This window comes from Podarcis vaucheri, assembly GCF_965113315.1.
Source record: "Podarcis vaucheri genome assembly, chromosome: 3".
Classification (NCBI taxonomy): domain Eukaryota; kingdom Metazoa; phylum Chordata; class Lepidosauria; order Squamata; family Lacertidae; genus Podarcis; species Podarcis vaucheri.
In genome coordinates, this window is record NC_138761.1 from 109,347,188 (window position 1) to 109,371,069 (window position 23,882).

Consider the following 23,882-nt stretch of genomic DNA (forward strand, 5'->3'; position numbering starts at 1 on the left):
CCTACCGGGTTAGGGGGAGCAAATTACTTGCCTTGCCCTGGGTGCTGACAACCCACGCTACGCCACTGCTCAATGCAACAAAGCTACTTAAACAATAACAGCAGCTTTCTGCAATTAGGTGAGGAAATGCCCTGAGAAGTGTGGGATAGACAAACGACTAAGGAAAAGACATATAAACACCCCACAAGCAACCCACGATGAATGCTCATTGTCATATAACCACCCCACAAACAAATCGCAACAAAGACTCCACAGAGATTTGGCATAATTGAGTAATGAGCAGAACAGCTGCAATTATTGAAATGAATAGGTTACTTGATAATCTTAGAAATGGATTGAAAAGGGCCAGTGAAACTTGACATTGCTAGTTGAGAGGCTATTTGTCCCAAGTGTTTATGTTGAAGCAGAATTCGGATTTGGTCTCGCTACCAAAAGCAACAGATTTTAATTTGGAAAGTAATAGGCAGGAGCTACCACTGTACAAAAGCAATCAGGCATCGCATGTCATATAGCCATCGCAGCTGGATGGCTATGCAGCAATATCCAAAGTGCTAAATGTATCCTATGACCTTTTGCTCCTGGTCTCGGGCTCCCCATTTGGATGTATTTATTTTTCTGCAAAACAAACCACTCCATGCCTCTCATTGTGTTTTATCTTGTGTTTAATTTAAATGGAAGATAGTCAAAGGCAAAGGACTAATTTGTCACACTGGGAAGAGAACTCTCAGTGAGCAACTAAAAAACTTTGCTGCTCTATTATCATTTTTGAAAAGGGATGCAATTATTTTTTTTGTTTTCCCGGAAGTGTTAATATGCTACATTATTCTTAATGGTAAACAACCTCTGCAGATCTTCTTGAAGAAGCCACCTAGAAGGGAAAGGGAGGGGGCATCCTCGTCTCCTGCCAACACAATTGGCCTTACTCTAATTTAAGCAACATAGTTCACAAAAACTTGTCATAAAGCATGTTACAGAGAAGCAAAGAGTTGAAAGGAGCAAAAGTCTATCTAGGTCACTGTAGTTCAGGAATCAGGACATCCACCTACAGCCACATTTGCAGCATTTAGAAGTCCACGTCATATTTTTTTTCCAGCAGTTCAAATGCACAAGAATCTGGTCTAGCCTTCCCCAACCTGGTGCCCTCTGGATGTTTTAGAGTTGTTGTTGTTTAGTCGTGTCCGAATCTTCATGACCCCATGGACCAGAGCATGCCAGGCACTCCTGTCTTCCACTGCCTCCCACAGTTTGGTCAAACTCAAGAACATTGTCCAACCATCTCGTCCTCTGTCGTCCCCTTCTCCTTGGGCCCTCAATCTTTCCCAACATCAGGGTCTTTTCCAGGGAGTCTTCTCATGAGGTGGCCAAAGTATTGGAGCCTCAGCTTCAGGACCTGTCCTTCCAGTGAGCACTCAGGGCTGATTTCCTTCAGAATAGATAGATTTGATCTTTTTGCAGTCCATGGGACTCTCAAGAGTTTCCTCCAGCACCATAATTCAAAAGCATCAATTCTTTGGTGATCAGCCTTCTTTATGGTCCAGCTCTCACTTCCATACATCGCTACTGGGAAAACCATAGCTTTAACTATACGGACCTTTGTTGGCAAGGTGATGTCTCTGATTTTTAAGATGCTGTTTAGGTTTATCATTGCTTTTCTCCCAAGAAGCAGGCGTCTTTTAATTTTGTGACTGCTGTCACCACCTGCAGTGATCACGGAGCCCAAGAAAGTAAAATCTCTCACTGTCTCCATTTCTTCCCCTTCTATTTGCCAGGAGGTGATGGAACCAGTGGCCATGATCTTATATTTTTTATGTTGAGCTTCAGACCATATTTTGTGCTCTCCTCTTTCACCCTCATTAAGAGGTTCTTTAATTCCTCCCCACTTTCTGTTTTCAAAGTTGTGTCATCTGCATATCTGAGGTTGTTGATATTTCTTCCGCCAATCTTAATTCCGGCTTGGGATTCATCCAGTCTAGCCTTTTAGCTTCCCTAATTTCCAACCAAGTTTTTGTCATTTTGATTAAGCATTTTGCCAGGAAAGATGAAACAACATAAGAAGTGCAAGGACACGTGTAGTGCGTGTTTGAAAATCTGATTTTTGCCTGTATCCCCTGCTCCCTGCCCCTTCCACTAAAGATGGGTTTAAAAATAGCTGGGGATTTATGTGGACCTCAAACCAACCTGAAAAGTACAAACTCAACACCTGATTTGTGGTATAGGGTGTTATATATATTCAATCAACAAGGAAGGAAGGAAGGATTGGGTGGAGCTGTCAAGGGTAGTTGCAGGCAACACATGAGATGAATGGAAGAATTTTTGACTGTTGAATTGTTCTTACTCTGGGCTTTTAAACAGGGACACAAAAACCACAGTGGCAGAAGGCTAGAAAAGATAGTCTGCTTTACCAGCATTATCTCATTGAGGAAAAACGGCTAAGGAGCACTTTCGATGTTCAACAAACCTCATCCCAAATCTGGAGTGGCTGTAGAACCAAGCTCTCGCTGTATCATTTTCATTTAGCAAAGTGGATATGGCCTCCTATCGTTTTTGACCCCTCCCTGCCCCCCAGCTGTACTCATGCACATTTGTTGGGCAAGTGGACCAGGATGGGATTTCCAAGGGGAAGAAGAAAACTACTGACCCGAGCTGGAGGATCAGAATAACAATATCATTGCACTCAAAACAGGGTAGCTAGCTGTGTTGATGGAACTTTTGATTCAGAGCTGTTTTGGCTGAATGGTTTTACTTATGGAAATACTTGGGTTTCCTGTGCAGCTTGTTTGGCTTTTGTGGAAACGGCTTGCTTTAGACAGCACACTGTGAAATCTGCCGTATGTGAGGTTAGAGCAAAAAAACAACTCCAGCCAGGTTCTTATAACAATTTTGCCTCCCAAATTTGATGTGCAGGAAATTCTTGTCATTGCCCATCAGCAGTAAGCAGGTGGATGTCTTTCTGCATCTGTGTTGAATGTGTTTGGATGTCTGGTGCTGTTTTCTTGCTGGCACGTAGATGTATGTGTGGCAGCCTCCTTGCTTGCTTGGAGGAGCTGCAGTTCAATGGCAGAGCATCCGCTCTTGCACAAATATGGTCCCAAGTTCTAAATCCCAGACAGATCTCCCTGGACAGAGCCACCATCTGTCAGTGTTGACCAGAATGAACTTCAGTGCTTCTCAAGCTTGCATCTCCAGTCGTTGTTGGACTACAGTTCCCATCACCCCACACTTTCGGAACCAGTGGTTAGGGATGATGGGCATTGTAGTCTCACAAGAGCTGGAGACCTAAGTTTGAGAAACACTGATGGATTAATGGTCTGATAGTAGATAAATAGGTACCACTCCGGCAGGAAGGTAAACGGTGTTTCTGTGCGCTGCTCTGGTTCGCCAGAAGCGGCTTAGTCATGCTGGCCACATGACCTGGAAGCTGTCTGCGGATGAACGCCGGCTCCCTCGGCCTATAGAGTGAGATGAGCGCCGCAACCCCAGAGTCGTCCACGACTGGACCTAATGGTCGGGGGTACCTTTACCTTAACCTTACATTTCTCTTACAACCACTAAAAAACAGGGAAATGTTGTAGTGCTACCATATTTAAGAAATTCTGGGGTTTCTCTTTTGGAACTACCATCAACTACCAGATATGGGCTTGTTGCACGTTTTATACTTCATAGTGTAGAGCATAATATACTGACAATCCTACAGCTACACTTTTTCCAGCCCCCTTGATAAGGCAAACTTCCCTTGGCTTACTTGAGAATTGAGTTGGCAAGTAACAAGCATCATTGGAGAATGTGTGGGATAAACATTGCCACTGGTAATTTTTCAAGAGCTCATAACTCTTTGGCATGTGCTCTTTCTCAGGATATGTGCCTCCCACCTGCCCTTCATGCAGACAAAGGAAACAAGCAAACCACCAACCATAAAACAAAATTTGAGCTGATTCAGGCAGCTGTCAAAGCACTTTGGGATGAGGCAGTCTGTTTCCTGAAGCATTGAATTGGTGTCTGAACCAATTCTTGTGATTCGTGCACACACTTCTGTGTTGGTATAGATTCAGATATTTCAGCAATACTTTTGATGATCTTAGGGTGAGAGCGTATTATTGGTGAAAGCAGCTATACTAAGGCCAGAACTTTCAACAGTGGTGAGAATTTTGTGCATCTTCCTATTTAAATAATGTTCTCTATAGCTTTTGCAATATTTTTCGATATTTGAATAATCTTCAAACATCATGAGCACTCTTTCTTCAGGCAAAACATCAATGACAATGTTGATAGGACTAAACTCAATGTTAAATAGCACAGAGCCAATGGAACACAAGCAATTCAGCTTCAATCTCAGAACAAGTTTTATTCTGATTTTGTTTTTCACAAACATTTTAGTATGAAGGCATCATTTGTTAGAGTTTTCAGTTATGTATGGCACAGACAAAAGGAAAAGAACAGATTCATCAGCGAGTCCAGCATTTAAATGTCAGATTAACAAAAGAGGCTTGTGTTAACCCTATTTAGCAGTCTATATTAGAAGATATTTTGCAAGCAAGAGACTACATTTATTTGCATTGAAGTAAAAACATATTTTTGATCAAGAAAATTACATTTTTTTCTGACTTTCTTTATATCACAAATGTCAGGGTAAGGCAAATCCTTGATGAATTGTATGATAAAAATCCTATTTCCCAAGAAAATATATCCAACATATTTTGCTAACTTTGTCATTTTAAAAGCAAAGCGAACATGCACTGCATATAGAGAAATGTCTTTTTTGAAATTAAGTGCATAAGCAGAACAGTGTTAATTCACAAAAGAGGCTTTTCAGTGCTTCAGGGAGAGATTTACAGTTAGCTGCAGTGAATAGTATGCGGTCCAATATTAGAGAAAGTAATGTCCCAGACATCTCATCTGTAAACTTTTTATGAAAAGGAAACTTGTCAATCACCAGAACAATTGCTAGCATAGAGTCTCCCCCTCAGTGTAGAATGAGGACATGAAAAGGACACCTAGGAACAATAACGTTAAGATAATAGTTTTTGGATGCAAACACAAGTAATATAGGGCCTCTGTTCTCCATGTGCAAAGTATTGTGAAGGCAGTCAGGATGGGGGGGGCGGTATATCTTTTAGATGTCAGTAAAACTTGGTGTTAATGTAAGAGTTCACACATTTTAATATCTTCTGCGGAGCCTACTGTGCGTGTGTTTCTCTAAGCTCTAACAGAATCTACTTAGGCTGTATTAAGAGTGTTTTGTGTGCAGCGTTAGCTGAGAAAATGGGAATTGTATTATTGCCTGCATTATTTAGTTTAAAAAGGGCCACCCCGCCTGACCCGAAAGCACATACAGCCCTACAGTCCCAAATGAGAAAATGATAAGTCACAGAGTCAAATCTGACACCAGACTGTTGCGATTTAATCGACCTTCCCCACCTTTGTCGTCTGAGATTCTGTGTTTGCTTCACACTTCGTGATAGCATCCTGAGGCAAAACTTTCAGAAAGAAGCACCACTGTTAAGGAGGACCAAGGTTAAGTGGAAATGGCAATGAAATTACTGTCATGTGCAAGGGGGGGGGGCGGGGGGCGGATAGGCTCCAATCCAAGTATTTTGGTAGTTAATTATGTCGTGCACCTCTCCATCTTCAGTAGACGTTCAAACAGCTTTTCGTGTGTCTGCATATTTTTCTACATTCCTCTATTGTCTAGCCTGGTCCCCTTTTTGTCTGCTCCTTTCTAAAACTTAATCACAATGCTGCCTGAGGGGATTTAGATGCCAGTAGGCTTTGGTTCTCCACTACATACAGAGATGAGGCTTTTCAGAGGAATAATTTGCTGCTGCTGTGCACTGGCCCAGTTGGATCCTCATGTTCACAGGATACCACCTACAGGCACACTCGCCAAGCAGCACCAAACATATGGCTAAGGGTGGAGGCAGTAGGCATAGTCTGGATTTAACCCCACGCACCTCCAAGCTCATGTCCAGCTATGATATTTTCTGTAGAATCTACTGTGTGTACTTCTAACTAAGCTCTTAAAAAACAAAAAAACTACTTAGTCTGCATAAGCATGTGCCTGTATAGCACAAGCCAAAAGAAAATGGGAAACTATATTATTGCGTGCACATTGCTTATTTTCAACAACACACGGGGAGGAATTCAGCTTCACTTTTCCGACTGTTCTGCCAGGAACCTGCCGGATAGAACCATCTCCCCTATCTTCCCCCTATGTGCTATTCCAGGGGTTCTCCTGAACCCCCCACAAGCAATTCAAGGGGTGCTTGGTGGGGCACGGGGAACCTCACTGCTCAAGCAGAGGTTCTTGTGCGTGGCTTCCACTGATGGGACTCCTTAGTCGAATCTTGCCCATACAATCCCATATGGAAAAAAATTGGCTCACATGATATCACATTCCAAATTATAGTTTACTGGGCTTCTGGAGAGTTCACAGTTGCTTTATTATTACGTATTTATTGAATTTATATACTGCTTTGTTCCTCTCCACTCTCTTTTTTACTGCCACGCCATGCAGAGCTAAGCCAAAGTTTAGCTGAGGATATCAACTCGACTGAGGGCTTGTCCACACTTTTGCTTGCCCCATGTGGTTTCCCCCTTGCCTCTCTCCTTTCCTGGGGAAAACCTGCTCCTTAGTGCTAAATGGGAGGCAACGTCAATCTGGAGAAAACCCAAATTGCCATTTGCTCCAATTGAGCTTAAAGAATGGTTTTCCCAAAAGGAAGGCAGCAGGGCAGGAAGTGTGGATAAGTAGTGAGACACATGTGAGTCACTAAAGGGCATCATTTAGGTAGCCCCATGTGGGATTTTTAAAAAGCCCCACCACCTCTCTTTTTATGCATGGGTCATATTGGGCAAGGTAATCCATTCTCTGAAGGCTGCTTCTACATGCAGATTGCCTCTGCTAATTTGGGGGTGTGTCTTGTGACGTATAGCTTGCTAGTCCTTTGATCACAGTATGTGGAATCTACCAGAAATGATAAATCAACACAAAGAGAAGGGAGGTGGGGCAGAAAACATAAAAAAGATACTTCTGATTCCAGTTAGCAGGAATGGAAAAGAAGAGGCACAGGAGCTCCACAGGTATAATGGGAGACTAAAATACATTCTTACTAAGTATAGCAAAATATCAGACAACATGGATTTAAATGTAACCCATACAATTTATTATACAGGGAACCTAGGTTCATATTAATGCTGATTATATTAATGCCTGTGTGATTCCAGATGGGGGAAAAAATCTTACTTTCTGGACATCGCCGCAACAGATGGTTGAAAATGACAGGTGAAATTAGCAATAGACGATGCCATCTTTTCATAGCACAGTGTTTCTTCCCCCTGCCCATACATAAATGTTGCTTAATTGGCAACACAACTATAGATCACAATGGAAACAGCAGCCTTGGCTTGGTAACCCACCTAAGTGGCATGCGGTAAACTAATTCATATTTCCATATACAATTGTGGAAGCTTAAAATATGTTTACTACTTTGTTACAAATTCAAGTTGGCAAAACTGGAAGAAAAAGAGTAGGGCTGATAGATTTTAGCTTAATTATACACACACACACACCTATACCTTTATTGTTTGGGGTAGTTGCTGTTGTTTTGAAAATTCCTAAAATTATTTTAGGACTGTGGAGGATGGTGTCTATGCATAATAAGTTAAACCAGAATCTCATAATGTAAAAACATTCCTCTAATTGTTTTTAACAGCAGTTGGAAAATAGTTTTCAGAATATCAAACCATGGACTCATGCTGTGTGTTCTTTCAATCTTGCAAGTAGGGTATCATTTTAATTTACAGTGTGGTTGAAAAATGAATGTAAAATTCTTGTTTTTAAGTCGAGCGCAGCATTTGCGAGCAGAACAGATGACATATGGTACAACATTCGTCACCAAATAACTGTTAATTGCATTTTTATGTATTAAAAAGTGTGCATATGCAGTTGAAAATATAACAAGCGTTGACAAGAAATTGTTAAAGCCAGAAGCCACATTTTATAATGTGCTAGATGCAGAATATCAGCTCTCCCTCTCATCAGAGGGCACCAAAAGTGATAGTAATGTTCCATATCTTAACTGACCATTACTAGATAATAAAATATTGGGCCATGTGGCAACACAATTGGGGTACAAAAATGTTTCACGCCGTGAGTAGTTTAGCAAAGGATTTGCTAACTACGGAAATTGATTGTCATATGAAAAGTCAAGTTAATCTATGTCTCTCTTTTTTGCCCATGAGTAACCTCATACATCTATGAAGGATAACTTAAAATGCACACGACAGCCAATTCAGTTGTCACCAGCCCACTACATGAAGTGTACTGAAAAACACAGGAGTAGCAATGCTTGCAAGCCTCTTATCAGATGGATTGGCTCAATCATAGGGGGAATCTCCATATGGAAATATTTTCCAACCTCTGGTTTGCATAAGGTTACCTGCAGGCAACTTCAGCAACACCAGAAATGTTTGTTTGAGCAGATTCCACATGGGAGCAGTAATATCTGACACAAGGGTCCTGAAATCTCCATTCACACGCCTCTATGCCTTTCTAGTTCTTATACTTTCCCCGCTGCCCATAGAAAAGTATAACAAGCCGAACACTACGAGGCTCCGGCCCTGACAGGCTGACAAGTACCGGTATGGCAAAGGATACAAACATTCCCCTAGACCTCTGAGGATTTCTAACATTTAAAGGTCATTCGCACATGTTGCCTTGAAGAGGTATTAGAGCTGAGAAATAATATTTAGGGTGCGTGTGTGTGTGGACATATTCTGCAGAGGGGCTTAGATTTTCAAAAGAAGATGAAAAACATACAGGGTCGGAGCAAAGAAGATTGAACCAGGACATCGTAATCAAAGTAGAGAAGCTTCATGTTGTGTACTGAACAAAACGAAACAAAGAAGAGAAACAAATGTAAAGGATCCTTATCCTTAGTCCCCCTCCCCCCACCCCCCACTCTCCTTGGTGTGCTGTTGTCTGCTAGTCATAAAGTTGTCATATAGTGCACCAGTGACTGCAGTTCTTGTTCCATTCTCCTCTTCTCTTCTTCTCTCATCATGGTCGTCTGCGGGGATGGAAATAATAATCATAATCATAATAATCAAAAAACCCCATCTGGTTGGGTTTCCTCAGCCACTCTGGGCGGCTTCCAGCAGAACACTAAAATACAAAAACCTATTAAACATTAAAAGGTTCCCTAAACAGGGCTGCCTTCAGATGTCTTCTAAAAGTTTGGTAGTTATTTTTCTCTTTGACATCTGGTGGGAGGGTGTTCCACAGGGTGGGTGCCACCACCGAGAAGGCCCTCTGCCTGGTTCCCTGTAACTTGGCTTCTTGCAGCGAGGGAACCACCAGAAGGCCCTCGGCGCTGGACCTCAGTGTCTGGGTAGAACAATGGGGTTGGAGACACTCCTTTTAGGTATACTGGACTGAGGCCGTTTAGGGCTTTAAAGGTCAGCACCAACACTTTGAATTGTGCCCGGAAACGTACTGGAAAGAAAGCAACTCCTCATGCAATTACTGTAATGTCACAGAACTCTACAGGAGCACTGACGATGTACTTTTACCTGTGTTTTTGGAAGGCTACTTCTGACATTACATTTTAGTAGTCCTGGCTTTGCAAATATGTGGAGGAAAAACTGAGGAGCAGCTGCCTCCTGGACCCTTCTGTTTGGTGGTTTGGCTCTGGCCTGCATTCTGCACCATTAAACTTTCTGGCTTAACTTGAGGATTTCTAATTTTGGAACTGGGGCATAAGCTTTTTCCATATACACTGGTACCTTGGGTTAAGTCCTTAATTTGTTCTGGAGGTCCGTTCTTAACCTGAAACTGTTCTTAACCTGAAGCACCACTTTAGCTAATGGGGCCTCCTGCTGCCGCCGCGCCGCTGAAGCACGATTTCTGTTCTCATCCTGATGCAAAGTTCTTAACCTGAGGGACTTTCTGGGCTAGCAGAGTCTGTAACCTGAAGCGTATGTAACCTGAAGCGTATGTAACCCAAGGTACCCCTATAGTTTTCAGGTTGTATGCTATTCACTAAGAAGTTACCGGAACATTTTCTCACCTCTCTGCAAACTTGGTGTAAACAAATTGGGATGGATGCTCAATAAGAAGTAAGTCCAAGTAAGGAGTTAAAAAACATTAACAGAAAAAGTCCTAAGCATGTACCAACAGCAGCCAGCTTTGTCTTATGAATGCTGGTCACACAGGTGCAACAGTGGGACAAATTGTAATTAATTGTAATCGGGTTGCACCGTTTTTGTGGGTGGCGATGCTTGTCTCACAGTGAAATGAGCATGGCAGTGAGCTAGTAGATGCATATTACAAATGCAGGGTTTGCTATCCTTTGTGACATCCATATTTTTAACCACCAGCATTACCATGAACTATTGCACTTAATTATGAGGATGTTAGAAACTGATTATCACAGAGTAATTAAATGGTGAGCTTGCATCCAAAGCATTATTAGCATCAGTTATTAATTTTGAATCACCTTGAATTATCTTCGTGGTGCATCATAAAGCTTATGCTTCCTTTTTTGATTAGCTTTGTGGGAACTGAAAGGAAGAGAGTGATCTCATCTGCTTAGAATGTGTATTTCTAGCTGTCACAAAGTTCTAATCTTTTGCCTACTTGCTATTTTTAAAAGCTTCTGCGGGCAAAAGTGGAAGGACTCTGAAAAACATCACATAATGATATAAATATGAATTAGCGATAGCTTTTTTTTTAAAAAAATGGCTTATTCAATTAGTGATTCCTTATAGTTTCTTTAGTGCAGATGACAAAAGCTTTTTGATCAGACAGTGCGATAACACTAGACTCTGTAAAAGGTCTGCCGTGAAAGGGATTATTTGTTCTGAAGTTTTCCCCGTTTTCTTGAGCTTTTTTCTCTACATACCTGGCTGGTTTCCTCTCTCTCTCTCCTCCTCCTCTGGGCTTCTTTGCTATTACGTTATCTTTTATTATAAGTAAGTAATTATACTGCTTCATGTTTGGTTAAGTATTATTTTATCCTATCTTCCATCTCTTCAACTCACTCCACTGCATGAGTTTCTCATATATTTTATCCATGTCCTTCCTTTTCCCAATTTCTTGTTACATATATATTATCTTTTCACTACTTCGTCGATATCTATCTCATCTTAAGATTCCAAAGTATGAATGAGCCTTTCGGCTGAACAGACAGCACCTTTGTGGATGCCCTGTTTCCTGTTTCAACCAAACTGGGAAACTGTGGTTAAGGGCCTCAGAACAAACAAGAATATTAAGCCAACTTCCAACCATGGCTGGTAATAACTTCAGTGTTAAACTACAGTTAGCAGAAGGCTTTCTGGCTTTTTCTGTGTGGCTCACATGAGGAGAGGAGGGAAGAACCTGTTTGTGTGGCCAAAAGATGGCATTCGTACCTTAGCTTATTAAACCAAGATAGGAGTGTCTGTACTTTTGTCCATTCTTTCCTTTGTTTTGAATAAACATTTATTTAAAATATCTGTATTTATACTTGTGCACAAGTTGCTCAACCTTCTAGTGGAGACTTTAAGGCAGCAATCCTAGCTGAACATAGTTCCTATTAAACTCAGTGAGACTTATTTCTTAGCCTATATGCACTGTAAACAAATTTTCACTTACAATATAAAAATAAATGAACTGTGGTTGCCGTCTCTGCAACCCTGGTCAAGTCTATCTAACCATGGCTAATACATGAAGTACTGAGGTACAAGAGTAGGTTAAGTTTTGAATGATTGCTCCCGCCTTCTGCAAATCAGATATTTTTATTTCCCCGAGAATGAAACATACAAAGATTCAATGGAATTGGCTAATAACTTTCTTTTTTCTTTTTTTTCTTTTTTGCTTGTTAATTCCACCTGATATCTCCTAATGCATATATTTGTGAGGAAAATAAATAATTCAATTCACTACTCAGTGAAAAAGAGCGTCTTTCCATTTAGATGAAAGTAATTTATAGAAACTAGTTATATTTTTCTGCTCAATGGAGGTCTTAGCCTTTCAAACTATTTCTAAAATGGCAAGCACTTGATAGCTTTATTTTTAGTATATAAATGCCGAGAGAGAGAATGAAAATGAATTAGATGGTGAAACTGAAAAGAAGAATTTCAGTGTAGCATTTTAATTGTTATGCTGTGTGTGGCCTCCCCTCCTTTTTGCCTGACAACTTTTTAAACGGAGGCTATAGCAGGGCCCTATTTCTTTCTCCCATCTGCAGCACTGCAGTATATTGTCAATATACTGACAAGGACAAAAAGGTACACATAGTAATAAGACGCTTTGAAAATCTCTGTGACAGAACTGCCACTGTTACAAAGCTTCTATATTTGGTTTTGAGATACACAAAATCCCATTATGGGTGTAAATAAACACATCACGGTCTATATGATATTGGTATCTTGTAACAAGCATTACAAAAGAATGGTAGAAACGGATTTGTTTCTCTCTCTCTCTCTCTCTCTCTCTCTCTCTCTCTCTCTGTGTGTGTGTGTGTGTGTAGTACCCATCTTCCAAAGTGATCTCAAAACTGCATTTTTCTATCTAGGAATCCAGCTGATATCTGTGTGCCAATATTTGTGAGTAATTATTATTATTATTTTATTTATTCTGTAACTGAATTGGCACACCTTTTAGGTTACGTGTTTCATATATATATATATATATATATGCAGGTTTTGGTGTCTTCGGGTGTCTTCCCGTGTAAGAGTCGGGGTGTCTGTGCGACGTTTCGACGAGGTCTCACTCGTCATCTTCAGGCTGGTGCTTTCGGCTTCTTGTTACTGGAACAGAGCAGAGTCTGGTGTTTGAGTTCCTATAAATACTGTTGAGGGGTGTGGTGTATAGCCTCCAACGTTCTGGGTAGAGAGGAAGTTCCTAGATTAGTGTGCCTTTTCTTCTTTTGTTCCTTAATTACTTGAGGGATATCTTGGGTGATTTCATGAGTGATATTCTGAATATCACTGGGTGGGTCATTAATTACTTGAGGGATATCTTGGGTGATTTCATGAGTGATATTCTGAATATCACTGGGTGGGTCATTAAGTGTAGATTAGATTGCTAAAGCTCTCGTGTCTTGACCTCTTGAGCTTGTGAAGAGTTTTTCTGAGAAGATGGCTGTGCTGCATTTAGTTGTGCTCTGGCTTGGCTTCGTGTATAGGGGCGAGCTATGGTTTTGTGCCTTGTGCCAGCCAGATCTGTGTAGGGATTGCAGGGGGGTGCAGCATCCGGAGGTGCCACTATAGTTTGGTTGCTGGATGGAGTCTGTAATATGTCTGTGGAGAGGGTCTGGGTTTGGGTCTGGTGTGGTTGATTGGTGACGGCGTTCTGTGTGCCTCTGGTTCTGGTGTCGGTTTTTGTGGGGAGGGCTAATTTCCAGATGTCTGGCAGGCGGGACGTGTCGTCACGCTTGTTCATGTTGTGAGGGTGTTTCTCTATCTCGATGGCTTCCATGATTATTCTCTTGTGGTGATGTTCCATGTTAAAGAGCAATTTGGAATCTGCAAAATTAATTTCGTGTCCTGTTACTTTCATGTGTTGGAAAAGAGAGGAAGTTTTTTCTTCTTTTTTGACGGCATTCTTGTGTTCTGCGATACGTGTATTTATTCGTCTGTTTGTTTGTCCAATGTACGTGGCTGGGCAGACTTTGCAGGGTATTTCATAGACCCCTTGGTTTTCCAGCTGGATTTTGTCTTTTGGGTTTCTGAGGATATTGGCTATTTTTTGGTTGGTGCAGAAGGCTGTTTTGATATTGTGTTTATGGAGGATTTTGCTGATTTTGTCTGTAGTGCCCTTGATATAAGGAAGGAGGGCCATGCCATTGTTTTCTTCTGTGTCTTGGTTTTTGGGGGGTGTTTCTTTTTGGATTAGCTTCGTAACCCTGTTTTTCTGGTATCCATTGGCGATTAACACATTTGAGAGATTCTGTAACTCAGTTGTCAAGTGGTCTTTGTCAGCCAGGCGTTTGGTTCTGGAGATGAGAGTCTTGGCTACGGAGTTTATTTGTGCAGGGTGGTGGTGTGATTGTGCATGTAAGTAACGGTTGGTGTGTGTTTTTTTCCGGTAGATAGTGTGTCCTAGGGAGCCATCAGGTTTTTTGTAGATTAGGACGTCAAGAAAGGGGAGTTGGTTGTTGTCTTCTATTTCCATAGTGAATTGTATTTTGGGGTGTAGGCTGTTGAGATGTGTGAGGAAGCTATCTAGTTTTTCTTTTCCGTGTGGCCAAATTACAAAGGTGTCGTCAACATATCTGAGCCAAAGTTTGGGTTTGTGTTCTGACTTGTCTAAAGCATTGGTTTCAAAGTGTTCCATGTACAGATTTGCGATGACCGGTGAGAGGGGTGATCCCATGGGTGCTCCTTCTATCTGTTTGTATCTTTGTCCATTGTGGATGAAGTACGTGTTGGTTAGGCAGTGGTTGGTCAGGTCCAGGATGTATTTGGGGGGGTTGTATTTGTTTTGAATGGCTGTCAAGGCTTCATTAATGGGCACTTGAGTGAAGAGAGATACAACATCGAAGCTCACAAGTAGGTCATCGGGATGTAGGTATTGTTTCTTTATTGTTTCTATGAACTGGAAGGAGTTAGTAACGTGTGAAGCGATGGATTCTGCATAGGGCTGAAGTTGCTTAGCGAGAAATTTAGCGAGATTTTGTAGAGGTGAGCCTATGGAGCTGACTATTGGTCTGAGTGGTGTTCCTTCTTTGTGTATCTTGGGGAGACCGTAGAGTTTGGGGCATCTGGATGATTTTTCTCTGGGGATGATTCTTAGCTGGATTTCTTCACTGATAGGAGAGGCTTTTATTTTGGATTTGGTGGTTTTTTCCAGATAGGTGGTGGGATCTGTTTTTATAGGTTGGTAGGTAGGGTCTTGGAGTAGATTTGATAGTTTTGCTTGGTAGTCCGATGTGTTCATCACAACAGTGGCGTTGCCTTTGTCTGCTGGGAGAATGATTATGTTGTTGTCTTTCCTCAGGTTGGTGAGTGCTTTCTGTTCTTCTTTGTGTAAATTGCTTCTGGGTGGTTTGCTGGAGCAGAGGATGTTGGTGACTTCAAGTCTGATTTTATTGGCTTCATCTGGGTCGATTTTGGTCAGGCTAGCTTCGACTCCGCATATGATGTTTTCCGTGGGGATGCGTCTCGGGGCGACTGCAAAGTTGAAACCTTTGGAGAGTACTTTGGTTTCAGTTGGGGTGAGGATCCTGTTTGATATGTTATGTACTGTTTGTTTCATGGGTTGTTGTGGAGGGTGGCTGGGCTTCTGGCGTTTTTCTAGTTTGTAGAGTTTGTTGGTGTGTCTGTCTGTCTTATGTGAGGTCTCAGTTTCAGCTCTCCAGACGGCTAGTTGTTTGCATTTGTCCCAGAGTGCAGGGTGGATTTTGTTGCATAGTTTGAGGTGAAGAGTGAGCAGATCTTTGTTGGTTTGGTTTAGTAGGTATCTTTTCTTATGTATTTCGTTTCTGATTAGGGATAGTTCAGTTCGTTTCAGGATCCTTTCGGTAGCTGGGGTTTTAGAGTGGAATTTAAGTTGGAAGCATGTGGGAGTTAAGTTGTTGTCTCGGCAGTTGCGTAGGAACAGGAGATCACATAAGATGGTGGCTCTTCGGATTTCTAGTTTCTCGTAGGTTCTTGTCAGCTGGAAGGTTTCCTCCCCGTAGAGGTGAGATATTTGCTTTCGTAGATTTTCACGGGTATAGGAATGCAGGTTTTGGTGTCTTCGGGTGTCTTCCCGTGTAAGAGTCGGGGTGTCTGTGCGACGTTTCGACGAGGTCTCACTCGTCATCTTCAGGCTGGTGCTTTCGGCTTCTTGTTACTGGAACAGAGCAGAGTCTGGTGTTTGAGTTCCTATAAATACTGTTGAGGGGTGTGGTGTATAGCCTCCAACGTTCTGGGTAGAGAGGAAGTTCCTAGATTAGTGTGCCTTTTCTTCTTTTGTTCCTTAATTACTTGAGGGATATCTTGGGTGATTTCATGAGTGATATTCTGAATATCACTGGGTGGGTCATTAATTACTTGAGGGATATCTTGGGTGATTTCATGAGTGATATTTTGAATATCACTGGGTGGGTCATTAAGTGTAGATTAGATTGCTAAAGCTCTCGTGTCTTGACCTCTTGAGCTTGTGAAGAGTTTTTCTGAGAAGATGGCTGTGCTGCATTTAGTTGTGCTCTGGCTTGGCTTCGTGTATAGGGGCGAGCTATGGTTTTGTGCCTTGTGCCAGCCAGATCTGTGTAGGGATTGCAGGGGGGTGCAGCATCCGGAGGTGCCACTATAGTTTGGTTGCTGGATGGAGTCTGTAATATGTCTGTGGAGAGGGTCTGGGTTTGGGTCTGGTGTGGTTGATTGGTGACGGCGTTCTGTGTGCCTCTGGTTCTGGTGTCGGTTTTTGTGGGGAGGGCTAATTTCCAGATGTCTGGCAGGCGGGACGTGTCGTCACGCTTGTTCATGTTGTGAGGGTGTTTCTCTATCTCGATGGCTTCCATGATTATTCTCTTGTGGTGATGTTCCATGTTAAAGAGCAATTTGGAATCTGCAAAATTAATTTCGTGTCCTGTTACTTTCATGTGTTGGAAAAGAGAGGAAGTTTTTTCTTCTTTTTTGACGGCATTCTTGTGTTCTGCGATACGTGTATTTATTCGTCTGTTTGTTTGTCCAATGTACGTGGCTGGGCAGACTTTGCAGGGTATTTCATAGACCCCTTGGTTTTCCAGCTGGATTTTGTCTTTTGGGTTTCTGAGGATATTGGCTATTTTTTGGTTGGTGCAGAAGGCTGTTTTGATATTGTGTTTATGGAGGATTTTGCTGATTTTGTCTGTAGTGCCCTTGATATAAGGAAGGAGGGCCATGCCATTGTTTTCTTCTGTGTCTTGGTTTTTGGGGGGTGTTTCTTTTTGGATTAGCTTCGTAACCCTGTTTTTCTGGTATCCATTGGCGATTAACACATTTGAGAGATTCTGTAACTCAGTTGTCAAGTGGTCTTTGTCAGCCAGGCGTTTGGTTCTGGAGATGAGAGTCTTGGCTACGGAGTTTATTTGTGCAGGGTGGTGGTGTGATTGTGCATGTAAGTAACGGTTGGTGTGTGTTTTTTTCCGGTAGATAGTGTGTCCTAGGGAGCCATCAGGTTTTTTGTAGATTAGGACGTCAAGAAAGGGGAGTTGGTTGTTGTCTTCTATTTCCATAGTGAATTGTATTTTGGGGTGTAGGCTGTTGAGATGTGTGAGGAAGCTATCTAGTTTTTCTTTTCCGTGTGGCCAAATTACAAAGGTGTCGTCAACATATCTGAGCCAAAGTTTGGGTTTGTGTTCTGACTTGTCTAAAGCATTGGTTTCAAAGTGTTCCATGTACAGATTTGCGATGACCGGTGAGAGGGGTGATCCCATGGGTGCTCCTTCTATCTGTTTGTATCTTTGTCCATTGTGGATGAAGTACGTGTTGGTTAGGCAGTGGTTGGTCAGGTCCAGGATGTATTTGGGGGGGTTGTATTTGTTTTGAATGGCTGTCAAGGCTTCATTAATGGGCACTTGAGTGAAGAGAGATACAACATCGAAGCTCACAAGTAGGTCATCGGGATGTAGGTATTGTTTCTTTATTGTTTCTATGAACTGGAAGGAGTTAGTAACGTGTGAAGCGATGGATTCTGCATAGGGCTGAAGTTGCTTAGCGAGAAATTTAGCGAGATTTTGTAGAGGTGAGCCTATGGAGCTGACTATTGGTCTGAGTGGTGTTCCTTCTTTGTGTATCTTGGGGAGACCGTAGAGTTTGGGGCACCTCCGGATGCTGCACCCCCCTGCAATCCCTACACAGATCTGGCTGGCACAAGGCACAAAACCATAGCTCGCCCCTATACACGAAGCCAAGCCAGAGCACAACTAAATGCAGCACAGCCATCTTCTCAGAAAAACTCTTCACAAGCTCAAGAGGTCAAGACACGAGAGCTTTAGCAATCTAATCTACACTTAATGACCCACCCAGTGATATTCAGAATATCACTCATGAAATCACCCAAGATATCCCTCAAGTAATTAATGACCCACCCAGTGATATTCAGAATATCACTCATGAAATCACCCAAGATATCCCTCAAGTAATTAAGGAACAAAAGAAGAAAAGGCACACTAATCTAGGAACTTCCTCTCTACCCAGAACGTTGGAGGCTATACACCACACCCCTCAACAGTATTTATAGGAACTCAAACACCAGACTCTGCTCTGTTCCAGTAACAAGAAGCCGAAAGCACCAGCCTGAAGATGACGAGTGAGACCTCGTCGAAACGTCGCACAGACACCCCGACTCTTACACGGGAAGACACCCGAAGACACCAAAACCTGCATTCCTATACCCGTGAAAATCTACGAAAGCATATATATATATATATTCCCCTTCATGGATCACTGCCTTGCCGTGGCGAAGGGGCTTGAAGAACTCAGAGAAGCTATGAACTACGCCGAGCAGGGCACCCAAGATGAACAGGTCATAGTGGAGAGTTTTGACCAAACGTGATCCACCTGGAGTAGGAATCGGCAAGCCACTCCAGTATCCCTGCCAAGAAAACTCCATGGACAAAGACAACAGGCATATAAAAGTTATGACACTGGAAGATGAGCCCCTCAGGTCGGAAGGTGTCCAACATGCTACTGGGGAAGAGCGGAGGACAAGTACAAGTAGATCCAGAGCTGATGAAGCGGCTGGGCCAAAGCCGAAAGGACGCTCAGTTGTGGATATGCATGGAAGCGAAATGAAAGTCCAATGCTGTAAAGAAAAATATTGCATAGGAACCTGGAATGTAAGAACCATGAACCTGGGTAAGTTGGATGTGGTCAAAAATGAGATGGCAAGAATAAATATTGACATCCTGGGCATCAGTGAGCTAAAATGGACGGGAATGTGCGAATTCAGTTCGGATGACTACCATATCTACTACTGTGGGCAAGAAACCCGTAAGAGAAATGGAGTGGCCCTCATAGTCAACAAAAGAGTGGCGAAAGCTGTACTGGGATGCAGTCTCAAAAATGATAGAATGATCTCGATACGAATCCAAGGCAGACCTTTTAACATCACAGTAATCCAAGTTTATGCACCAACTACTGGTGCTGAAGAAACTGAAATTGACCAGTTCTATGAAGACTTACAAAACCTTATCGAAGTGACACCAAAGAAGGATGTTCTGCTCATTATAGGGGATTGGAATGCTAAAGTAGGGAATCAAGAGATAAAAGGAACAACTGGCAAGTTTGGCCTTGGAGATCAAAACGAAGCAGGGCAAAGGCTAATAGAGTTCTGTCAAGAGAACAAGCTGGTCATCACAAACACGCTTTTCCAACAACACAAGAGACGACTCTACACATGGACATCCCCAGACGGGCAACATCGAAATCAGATTGATTATATTCTCTGCAGCCAAAGATGGAGAAGCTCTATACAGTCAGCAAAAACAAGACCTGGAGCTGACTGTGGCTCAGATCATCAGCTCCTTATAGCAAAATTCAAGCTTAAACTGAAGAAAGTAGGAAAAACCACTGGACAGGTAAGATACAATCTAAACCAAATCCCTTATGAATACACAGTGGAAGTGAGGAACAGGTTTAAGGATTTAGATTTGCTGGACAGAGTGCCTGAAGAACTATGGATGGAGGCTCGCAACATTATACAGGAGGAAGCAACTAAAACCATCCCAATGAAAAAGAAATGCAAGAAAGCAAAGTGGCTGTCCAACGAGGCCTTACAAATAGCGGAGGAGAGAAGGCAAGCAAAATGCGAGGGAGATAGTGAAAGATACAGGAAATTGAATGCAGATTTCCAAAGAACAGCAAGGAGAGACAAGAAGGCCTTCTTAAACGAGCAATGCAAAGAAATAGAGGAAAGCAACAGAATGGGAAGAACCAGAGATCTGTTCAAGAAAATCGGAAATATGAAAGGAACATTTCGTACAAAGATTACCATAATAAAGGACAAAAGTGGTAAAGATCTAACTGAAGCAGAAGACATCAAGAAGAGGTGGCAAGAATACACAGAGGAATTATACCAGAAAGATATGGATGTCTCGTACACCCCAGGTAGTGTGGTTGCTGACCTTGAGCCAGACATCCTGGAGAGTGAAGTCAAAGGGGCCTTAGAAAGCACTGCAAATAACAAGGCCAGTGGAAGTGATGGTATTCCAGCTGAACTGTTTAAAATTTTAAAAGATGATGCTGTTAAGGTGCTACACTCAATATGCCAGCAAGTTTGGAAAACTCAGCAGTGGCCAGAGGATTGGAGAAGATCAGTCTACATCCCAATCCCAAAGAAGGGCAGTGCCAAAGAATGCTCCAACTACCGCACAATTTCACTCATTTCACATGCTAGCAAGGTTATGCTTAAAATTCTACAAGGAAGGCTCAAGCAGTATGTGGACCGAGAACTCCCAGAAGTGCAAGCTGGATTTAGAAGAGGCAGAGGAACCAGAGACCAAATTGCAAACATGCGCTGGATTATGGAGAAAGCTAGAGAGTTCCAGAAAGACATCTACTTCTGCTTCATTGACTATGCAAAAGCCTTTGACTGTGTTGACCACAGCAAACTATGGCAAGTTCTTAAAGAAATGGGAGTGCCTGATCACCTCATCTGTCTCCTGCGAAATCTCTATGTGGGACAAGAAGCTACAGTTAGAACTGGATATGGAACAACTGATTGGTTCCAAATTGGGAAAGGAGTACGGCAAGGCTGTATATTGTCTCCCTGCTTATTTAACTTATATGCGGAATTCATCATGCGAAAGGCTGGGCTGGATGAATCCCAAGCCGGAATTAAGATTGCGGGAAGAAATATCAACAACCTCAGATATGCAGATGACACAACCTTGATGGCAGAAAGTGAAGAGGAATTAAAGAACCTTTTAGTGAGGGTGAAAGAGGAGAGCGCAAAATATGGTCTGAAGCTCAACATCAAAAAAACGAAGATCATGGCCACTGGGCCCATCACCTCCTGGCAAATAGATGGGGAAGAAATGGAGGCAGTGAGAGATTTTACTTTCTTGGGCCCCATGATCAGTGCAGATGGTGACAGCAGTCACGAAATTAAAAGACGCCTGCTCCTTGGGAGAAAGGCGATGGCAAGCCTAGACAACATCTTAAAAAGCAGAGACATCACCTTGCCAACAAAGGTCCGTATAGTAAAAGCCATGGTTTTCCCAGTAGTGATGTATGGAAGTGAGAGCTGGACCATAAAGAAGGCTGATCGCCGAAGAATTGATGCTTTTGAATTATGGTGCTGGAGGAGACTCTTGAGAGTCCCATGGACTGCAAGAAGATCAAACCTCTCCATTCTGAAGGAAATCAGCCCTGAGTGCTCACTGGAAGGACAGATCGTGAAGCTGAGGCTCCAATACTTTGGCCACCTCATGAGAAGAGAGGACTCCCTGGAAAAGACCCTGATGTTGGGAAAGATGGAGGGCACAAGGAGAAGGGGACGACAGAGAATGAGATGGTTGGATGGTGTTCTTGAAGCTACTAGCATGAGTTTGATCAAACTGCGGGAGGCAGTGGAGGACAGAAGTGCCTGGCGTGCTCTGGTCCATGGGGTCACGAAGAGTCGGACACGACTAAATGACTAAACAACAACAACAACAATATATATATTCCGTATAGTTAAAGTCATGGTTTTCCCAGTAGTGATGTATGGAAGTGAGAGCTGGACCATAAAGAAGGCTGATCTCCTGGCGTGCTCTGGTCCATGGGGTCACGAGGAGTCGGACACGACTAAACGACTAAACAACATATATATGTGTGTGTGTGTGTGTGTGTGTGTATACAGTGGTACCTCGGGTTACATACACTTCAGGTTACATACGCTTCAGGTTACAGACTCCGCTAACCCAGAAATAGTGCTTCAGGTTAAGAACTTTGCTTCAGGATGAGAACAGAAATCGCGCCGTGGCGCCGCGGCAGCAGGAGGCCCCATTAGCTAAAGTGGTGCTTCAGGTTAAGAACAGTTTCAGGTTAAGTACGGACCTCCGGAATGAATTAAGTACTTAACCCGAGGTACCACTGTGTGTGTGTGTGTGTGTGTGTGTGTGTGTGTGTGTGTACAGTTCAAAAGCCAGTGCAAAGATTAATTCTAGCCAGTATGTATTGCTTATCATCTTCCTAAACTGTAATTCAACATGCTTATTCTGCAGTGCTATTTTTCTAGAAGAACTCACCATGAACATCTCCCTTGTTCTCTTAAAATGGCAATGGCATACACCTGAGAGGTGCTGGAACTGAGTTCCGGTGAGTTCCAGCTTTAAAAAAGTCATCATTCTTAATTGCTTACATTGCTTTTGCTGGAGTTTTGTTGGTCTAATACACACACACACATGTTGTGAACCTCCCTGTGATCTTCAGATGCAGGATGGTATACAAATAAATAAAACATACACATCTAGGGGGTTGCCAAGCTTTTGGGGCCGGTGGGCATGTCAACTGAGGAAACAGACACAGGCACAACACACAACACAACCTATTCTGTTGGCAACAATAGAATGCTTCTTTCAAGAATAAACTGAGCAAGAAGCAGGTGGAAGTCTGTCCCCCGACCTCTTCTGAAGACTGGGGGGGGGGGGACAAGGGCTTTTCTTCCCACTGCCAGCCTTCAGAAGGCTGTTCTGAAGGCTGGCGGTGGGAAGAAAAGCCCTTCTCCCCACCTCCCGCCCCGCAAGCTCCGGGGACAGGAGCGCTTTGCTGCCGCCCGCCAGCATTTTTAAAGCCTCCGCTGTCCCGGGGCAATTTTAAAATGCTGGCGGGCGGCAGCGAAGCCTCCGCTGTCCCAGGGAGATTTTAAAATGCTGGGGGTCAGCAGCGAAGGCTTCGCTGCCGCCCGCCAGCATTTTAAGATCGCCGGGACAGTGGAGAAGTCTCCGCTGTCCCGGGAAGGCAGGCGGGGGGGAGCAAAGACTTTTGCCCCCCGCTGGCCTTCAGAAGAGGTCCAGGACCTCTTCTGAAGGCCGGCGGTGGGCGAAAGTCTTTGCTCCCGAACCGCCAGCATTTTAAAAGAGGTCCCCGGAGATTTCCCTATGGGCTTTCTTCTTGCGAAGCAAGCCCATAGGGAAATTCGTCTTGCGGAACGACTCAAAAACGGAAAACTCTTTCGTCTTGCGAGTTTTTCGTTTTGCGAGGCGTTCGTCTTGCGAGGCACCACTGTATACAGTAATATATAGAAAGATGATCACTCATTTTCATGGGTAGAATATTATAAAGATCAGACACAGTAGTGGCATATCTGCTGTAGCAGAATCTTTCTCTGCCCACTCCTTTTGCATGTGAAGTGATGTCATGGCCAATTCAGAAAAAGCATTATTTTCCTTCATCACATAGATAAATGGAAGGTGAATCTGGCATGACTCTGAAACAACTAGCAGCTGTGTCTGAAATAGTGGCAGCTCTTCTTTTTTTTCTTCAATTCTCTGCAAACATGAAAATGGTTGCAGCTGTAAAGTTTGGTTCACACCAGTTATTTACTCAGATTCTCATATAATGGAGTTCTGTTGCCCATACATATCTTCAGCCCTTGACAGCTGGGACTGAATGTGTGATTGGCACATATACAATCTCCTGAATTTTAGAATTCTGGAATGTAAGTGTGATTCGTGCTCTTTTTCTTTTGTTTTTCTTGGCTTCTACAGGCCCAAAACTTGCAGAAAGACTATACATGAATCATACATGAGCCAGCTAATGAAAAGAAAAAATGACGACAGAATAGAAAAGTGAATTGACTTACCTACAAATTAATTGTCTGTCTGGGATTCTGTAGGTTCATCTATGTCTTCAGCTTGACTTTTCATTTCAACTACAAATTAAATAGTAGTAAGATTATACTTCGGCACATTTTTAATAGCACTAGTAACTGAACTATATCCTTATTTTCA

The 23,882-nt window shown here is 42.8% G+C and overlaps 1 protein-coding gene across 7 annotated transcripts in view; it reads right to left on the reverse strand.

Annotated features, from left to right (window-relative positions):
• Window positions 1–4,322: 4,322 nt before the first annotated feature.
• MACROD2 (mono-ADP ribosylhydrolase 2) overlaps window positions 4,323–23,882 on the reverse strand; it is a 1,043,571-nt gene continuing 1,024,011 nt past the window's right edge. For all 7 annotated transcript variants that reach the window (XM_082215586.1, XM_082215585.1, XM_082215587.1 and 4 more), the window contains 2 exons: window positions 23,735–23,803; window positions 4,323–9,065 (listed from right to left, as the gene is read on the reverse strand). In XM_082215586.1, the coding sequence (XP_082071712.1) occupies window positions 23,742–23,803 (62 nt within the window). In that variant the 3' untranslated portion in view covers window positions 4,323–9,065; window positions 23,735–23,741. The remainder of the gene's footprint in view (window positions 9,066–23,734; window positions 23,804–23,882) is intronic.